Source organism: Schistocerca americana, chromosome 2 (genome assembly GCF_021461395.2).
Source record: "Schistocerca americana isolate TAMUIC-IGC-003095 chromosome 2, iqSchAmer2.1, whole genome shotgun sequence".
NCBI lineage: Eukaryota > Metazoa > Arthropoda > Insecta > Orthoptera > Acrididae > Schistocerca > Schistocerca americana.
This window is the reverse complement of record NC_060120.1, coordinates 788,016,955-788,024,120: the sequence shown is the minus strand read 5'-3', so window position 1 is coordinate 788,024,120 and position 7,166 is coordinate 788,016,955. Positions and strand designations below refer to the sequence as shown.

The 7,166-nt window shown below is 44.4% G+C and overlaps 1 protein-coding gene across 5 annotated transcripts in view; it reads right to left on the bottom strand.

Moving 5' to 3' along the window:
* Positions 1–1,638: 1,638 nt before the first annotated feature.
* LOC124595182 overlaps positions 1,639–7,166 on the bottom strand; it is a 134,765-nt gene continuing 129,237 nt past the window's right edge. For all 5 annotated transcript variants that reach the window (XM_047133797.1, XM_047133795.1, XM_047133796.1 and 2 more), the window contains one exon: positions 1,639–2,683. In XM_047133797.1, coding sequence (XP_046989753.1) covers positions 2,205–2,683 — 479 coding nt within the window. In that variant the 3' untranslated portion in view covers positions 1,639–2,204. The remainder of the gene's footprint in view (positions 2,684–7,166) is intronic.

The following is a 7,166-nucleotide window of genomic DNA, read 5'->3' as shown; positions in this document are numbered from 1 at the left end:
GCAAAATTCGTTCTCCTCGGGGCATACAAACACGGATACATGTATCGTGAAGCTGTACGCAGAATCGAGATTCGTATCAAAAGACGACCTGATGACATTCCATTGTCTTCTCGGCGGGGTCAGGGATTTACTCTGCCTCGTGATGACTGGGTGTTGTGTGATGTCCTTAGGTTGGTTAGGTTTAAGTAGTTCTAAGTTCTAGGGGACTGATGACCATAGATGTTAAGTCCCATAGTGCTCAGAGCCATTTGAACCATTCCATTGTCCAGTGTGGTCGATGCAAGAGCGGCTGCAACAGTGTTCCAGACGCTATCGCACGGTACGTGTGGATATTTGTCTTCGTACATACAGTCCTATTTCTTGACAAGACAGACGTGCCTGTAAGATGTTGCAGAACTGAGAAAAAATTTGTTTGCATCTCTAACGTTCGTCACGCGGGATTTCTGACATCCTGCTTGACACAGGTCCCCCCTCCCCTCCCTCCCGTCTAGAATCAGCCGATTCCGTATTTGCATGGGAGTCGTTGGATTCCGACCTACATGAACAGCAATATCACCACTTCCGAATTCCACCTTAAGCCGGAAGAGCTTTCTCCTGCTTACACGATGCGTAACACGATCTTCTCACTAGTAATCAACATTCGACTGCGACTTTTTAGTAAGAAACGCTCCTTTTATTCTTTCCTTATATACTAAATGTACAAGTGTTTTCGTTTTTATATACCTCCAGCAGTCACATTAAAATGTAAATCATTTGCGTCTTCAAGCAAGTAGTACACTTGATGCCAATCTGACGTTTGTTATTCGCCGTCTTCATGGTATCGCAATTTTAAAGGCTAGCAACGTGTATCCACAATGAGAAAACAGTGTGGTGCATAGTGGGTGTTAGGAAGTATTTGTCTGCTTTGATTAAATTGTATAACCGTGGTCTAGAGGTAGGGTCTTTGATTAATAATCAGCTTCTCATAACTATTTTATACGACCTTCTTCATACTCAGTGAGGAGTTGATATTGGTGTCTTAAAGGCATTCTTGACTAAAATCAGCTCACTACCTACAATCTCAAATATAAGTAAAGTTCACGACCTTTACAGCGTTTATTTACAGAAAACTTGATTTGCATCCTCGTAGTGGCGTACTAGCGCCACCCTTACGCGAATGGCACGAAATTTGACCAGACTTCGTCTTTCAGAACTAGAAACACGCCTACCAACTTTCTTCTGTCGCGCAACTCTTTCTTGGTATTGTGATTTTTTCCATCAGCGTATTTTAAGCAAAGTTTGCTGAAACTGATTGTCCATACGATGCTGGCTAGTCATCGAAGTCTGTTTTAGCTCAGTCGCAAAACTCACCAATAATTCTTATGTTCACTTATTAATTTCTTTCTGGTGCGAAAACTCTTCATTAAAGTTGTGGCGGAGCTCACGTAAAACATGAAGGAACGTTTGCCGAATCTAATAGAAAGAATAATTTCTGTTGAAATTCCCCTATAATGATAAAGGAAGAAACAAACAATTGATAGCACCACCGCGCAGTTTAAGCATCTTAACTGTGAAAGTGTCTTAAAACATACTGTGTATAGTAAGGGATCAATTACGTTTCTTGAATACGCAATTATTCTGTAATGAAAACTAGTGAAATCTGCAGATTCTGAAAAAACATTTATTTTCGAATAATGATTGCTATATAATCTCATTGGATCGAGCTTTCTGTTTTTTTGAGCTTGGATAAAGTCAAAAGTGTTTCAGTTCCCATTAAAAAGAGACAGTAACATTATTTCTTTTGCTTGTGCATTTAACATATTTTAGTGAAACTCGGTGATGTTGCACATTAATCGTCTCTAAGGATTCAACGAAGTAAGTGATGCATTATGACGACGAACTGCTTTTAGAGTGGCGTCTTGTATTAACATGAAGACACCTGTCTGAATACTATGAATTGAAGCAGTTAACTGCAGTTTTTGCGTGAACAAAGCTTATGAATAACACAGTAAGTGCAGATACTTTCTACGTGATAAACTGTTTCTAACATACGCATTCATAAACAAATAACGTGTGAAACAGAGCTGTGATTCCGGACGCTGTAACCTGACAGTAGCAGGAGTCGGATGTGATAGAAAGTTCTCAACAGCGCGTCTCTAAAAGCTGGAACTGACAACAATGTAGCTTAGATGAACACTTGCAATTCTAGCGCGGTGGAAGCTACATTACGCAGAACGGAGCTGGTACATAACTGTACCATAAGTGATAATGACACTTATCATGGAGACGATCAGAGACCTGTCAACAGAGAAGAAGCCAGCGGCCGAGAATCGCAGAGGAGGCACTTCTTCTGACCACTCGGTCAGCAGAGAGCGGATCTCCTCAGCACGGCCCACTGCTGCTCTACAGGATTCCACAGCCACCACGATCCGCAGCAGAGAGTGGATCACAAACACCTGACCCGACACTGATGTCAACAGCTCCTGCTGGTTGCCCATAGCCACACGAAGGAAAGCATCGACCTTGTAGAGCACGAGGAAGATGATGGACGCCACGTCGCAGGCGATGACGAGTCCGAAGTGGTCCTGCAGCAGCCGAGCGGCGCGTAGCAGTGCGATGTACTGGGAACGGACGAACCAGAGGTCCCCCAATACTTGGGAACCTCTGAAAGAACAAACTGCATTTGTGCACCCAACAGCACGACCTGTAAAGAAACAGAGAAAATTATATGGGGCTGTGATAAATAAGAGGGCGGAGGGAGGTCACAATGGAACTTGGTGGTCTAATATGTGCCCAGTGTTGCTGTGTTCATTCAGCGTATGTGCCTGACTGGGAGGTACACCGCCTCCCCTCACCCCATTTGTGGATATTCTGAGCACTGCAAATCGCAAACACATACGGAGGCGACGTAGCCAAACGTGCTTGCCTGGAACGGAAAACTATTGTAGTCTATATGATAACTTTCTCAGCATTGATACCAAAGAACGTGGAGAAAACCTAAGGAAAAATGTGGTGTCACCGCCAGACACCACACTTGCTAGGTGGTAGCCTTTAAATCGGCCGCGGTCCATTAGTATACGTCGGACCCGCGTGTCGCCACTGTCAGTGATAGCAGACCGAGCGCCACCACACGGCAGGTCTAGAGAGACGTACTGGCACTCGCCCCAGTTGTACAGCCGACGTTCACAGCAATGGTTCACTGACAAATACGCTCTCATTTGCCGAGACGATAGTTAGCATAGCCTTCAGCTACATTTGCTACGACCTAGCAAGGCGCCGTATTCAATTGATAATCAATATTATGAAGCATGTACCGTAACGAGAGATGTTCTACAATTGTGGATTAAAGTTAAGTATTATATCAACTACGTACTTTATTTGCAATTCTCAAGATATTGTCCTGTTCCAGACCTCACGCCAGTCAGCGTGTAATTAAACGCGTGCATTTCGGCCTCCTCTAGAAAAACAGTGTTGGCTTTTCTGCCAACACTACAAAAAATATGGGTAAAACGAGGTAAAAGAAATAGTTTGCATCGAGAAAATGGTTATGATACATAGAAGGAAACTTGCATTGAACCTGATTAATAAATTAAGCGAGGAAAGGGAACCAGTTACAATTAAGAGTGAAATTATAGTAAATAAAATACACAGATTAGCCAAAACATTATGACCACTTGCTTAATAGCTAGGTTGTTCGTCTTTGGAACAAAATACATCTCTGATTCTGTGTATCAGGCTTGCGACAGTTTGTTGGTAGGTTTGTGGAGGTATGTGGCATTAGATGTCATGTAATTCACATAATAGCGGTCCGCTGATTTGCGTATGCAGTGAAGGCTCCTGATAGCGACCCACATAGGTTCCATAGGATCTACATTAGGTGAATTTGGTCGCTGAGAGATCAACGTGAGTTCAATATAATACTCCTCAAACCACTGTAGCACAGTTCTGACACCCAGACACAATGATACTGCTGAAAAATGATTTCGCCCTCAGGGGACACATCAAGCATGAAGGGAAGCCTTCAATTACTACAAGAGGTCCCATTCAAGTACAGGAGAATGTCTTCCATAGCTTAATATTGCTCCCACCAGCCTGCGTCCATGGTGTGTTGCATGTTTCGAGCCACCGTTCAACTCGATAACGGGATTTGTGCAGATGACCATCGACCTAGCCTATAGCGCGAAAAATGCTGTGGCTGCTAGATGCGCAGTCGGCTGGGGAAGCGTGGGGAGAATGGTAGTGGTGGGGTTTCGCTTAGAGCGCTGTAGGGGAAATGTTGAGCGCTGGAGGGGAAGTGCTGTTCTAAACTGAAGTCTACACTCACATTCTTTGTAAATATTAAGTGGGGCTTCTCCACGCCCACACTTGTATGGTGACCATTCAAAAAGATCTGCTGTCACCTCTGCCTTCGTTAGTATTTAAAAAGAATTTCGCTGAAAATGCAGTGATTTGTTTTCGCCTGGCTTGTTAACAGCGTCATGAGTAGCGAATTTTGAGTAAAATCTACACATTTCTCTGGCTGCCATGTCAAAATTTGCTTCTTTTGCCGAAACAAAACGAAATTTACAACGTCTCGCCTCAGTAACATATTGTGTAGACACAATTTGCGAGAGAATTCTGAAACAGTGGTTTATTAAGTTTGTTAAGTGAGTAACTGAGGAAAAGTAAAATCAGTAGCTTATAAAAAAGCACATCCTCCATACAGGAAACCTTATGTCTTCACATATGTTGTTCCAAAAACCACAGCATTTCTCCTTTCACCAGCTATCGATGGCCCTTAAAAATTACATTTTTTTACCGAAGGACTCTGTAGTTCTTGGAATAACACGGTAGATAATGAAGTTTTACACAATAACGATGTGGTAAAATTGTCTCTTCTTTCGGTGCTATCATTTGCCAGAATCTCATTTCGATATCTGAAACCATTTATGAAATATGAGGAATGTTGTGGATATATCACTGTGGCTTTATTGCCGGCGCGGCGCGATCGCAAATGAGTGTGCTACATCAAATCAATTTGGTGACAAGTAGATCCCTCTGCCCAAGTCTAAAGAAAAATTCAGTATGTTAACTAAATTTTATACGCAACAACATATTATGTAATGTGCATGAAACTCAAAATCATAGCGACCTCTATTTTTCATTGCACACTTTTCCGAATTTCGCGCGATGTCTTACTTCCATGTAAATATCACAATAACTATGACCATTAGCGAAATGATGGGCACATCATCATGAAGCTGAAATATAAAGCTATAAACAAAAATGTGACTGACCCGAAGAGCCGACACGTTTCTAATGATCGACGTCTTAATCCCGACGTTCCCGTGGCCACTGCAATCGTAAATGACGAGGTCGTTGGGTCAGCATGTGAACGCGTAGGGGTAGGCTGCTAGGGAGCTCCATGTTCAACAGAGTATGAAGAACGGTGTGCTCTGAAGCACTTGTGCATGCACTTGCATTGGGATCTTTCGCCAGAGATGCCACATATCACGATCTATCCTACTTTAGAGAGCAGACAAGCCTCGTAATCCCACGTTCTGTGAAAAGCCATGCATATCCAACCATTTAGCACCTAGTGGTACTTTGACTGTCCTTCTACATTCATGCTCATAAATTAAGGATAATTGCAGAATGTGGTGCCACACAACGTGGCACTAGACAAAACTGGTGCTAATACCATAGGCACATAGGGAACACACACGACACATATCTGTAAGTCCACGGTATTGGTGATTAGTTGAGAAAACCGTCCCGAAACACATGTGCTACAAAACGCCACTGTTTCATGTGCATGTACCCTGACATCAATACGGGATATGATCACTATGCACACGTACACAGGGAGCACAATAGGTTGGCATACTCTGGGTCAGGTGGTCGAGCACCTGCTGGGGTCTAGCATCCCATTCTTGCACCAGTGCCTGTCAGAGCTCCTGAAGCGTCCTAGGGGTTTGAAGACATGCAGCGATACGTCGACCGAGAGCATCTCAGACATGCTCGATGGGGTTTAGGTCTGCAGAACAAGCAGGCCACTAGATTCGCTTGATGTCTTCTGTTTCCACGATGGCGTCTCGGTGGGGCGATGCGTTATCATCCATCAGGAGGAAGGTGGGACCCACTGCACCCCTGAAAATCCGGACATACTGGTGCAAAATGACCCGATACATCTGACCCTTACAGTTCCTCTGTCAAAGACATGCAGAGGTTACGTGCACCAATCATAATCCCACACCACACCATCAGACCACGACCTCCATAAAGGTCCGTTTCAAGGACATTAAGGAGTTGGTATCTGGTTCCTGGTTCACGCCAGATGAAAACCGGGCGAGAATCACTGTTCAGACTATACCTGGACTCGTCCGAGAACATAACCTGGGACTACTGTTCCAATGACCATGTACTGTGTTCTTGACTCCATGCTTTACGGGCTCTACTATGACGAGGGGTCAGTTGAATGCACCTTGCAGGTCTCCGGGTGAATAAACCATGTCTGTTCAGTCGTCTGTAAACTGTGTGTCTGGAGACAACTGTTCCAGAGTCTGCGGTAAGGTCCCGAGCAAGGCTACCTGCAGCGCTCCGTGGCCGTCTGCGGTCACTGATAGTGCGTCATCGGTCTTCTTGTGGTGCTGTACACTGACGACGTCCCATACTATAGCGCCTGGACACCATTCCTGTCTGCTGGAATCGTTACCATAATCTTGAGATGACACTTTGTGGCACACGGACGGCCCGTGCCTCCAGTCGCCTTAGTATTCTACCCCTCATAACATAATCAATATGTGTTGTTTGAGCCATTTTCAACACACAGTCACCATTAGCACGTTTGAAAACATCTGCGCACTTACTCGCTGCACCGTACTCTGACATGCACCAACACACCTCTCCGTATGTGGACTGCTGCCAGCGCCATCGTGCGACTACCGCAGGTCAAATGCACCGCATAGTCATACCCCGAGAGGATTTAAGCCCGTAAACCACCCACCAGAGAGTTGTTTCACCGTGTATCACCATTATCCTTAATTTACGAGCATGAGTGTACCTCACGACCCTAGCATGTCAACATTCGATCAGCTTCGTTCACAGCTCTGTGTAATAATAATCTTTCGTCGAAATTCCTTATCTCAATGTATTTCCCCTTTTGCAGTCATATCTTCTCTACGGTAATCCCCCTTCTGTGTCTGCTC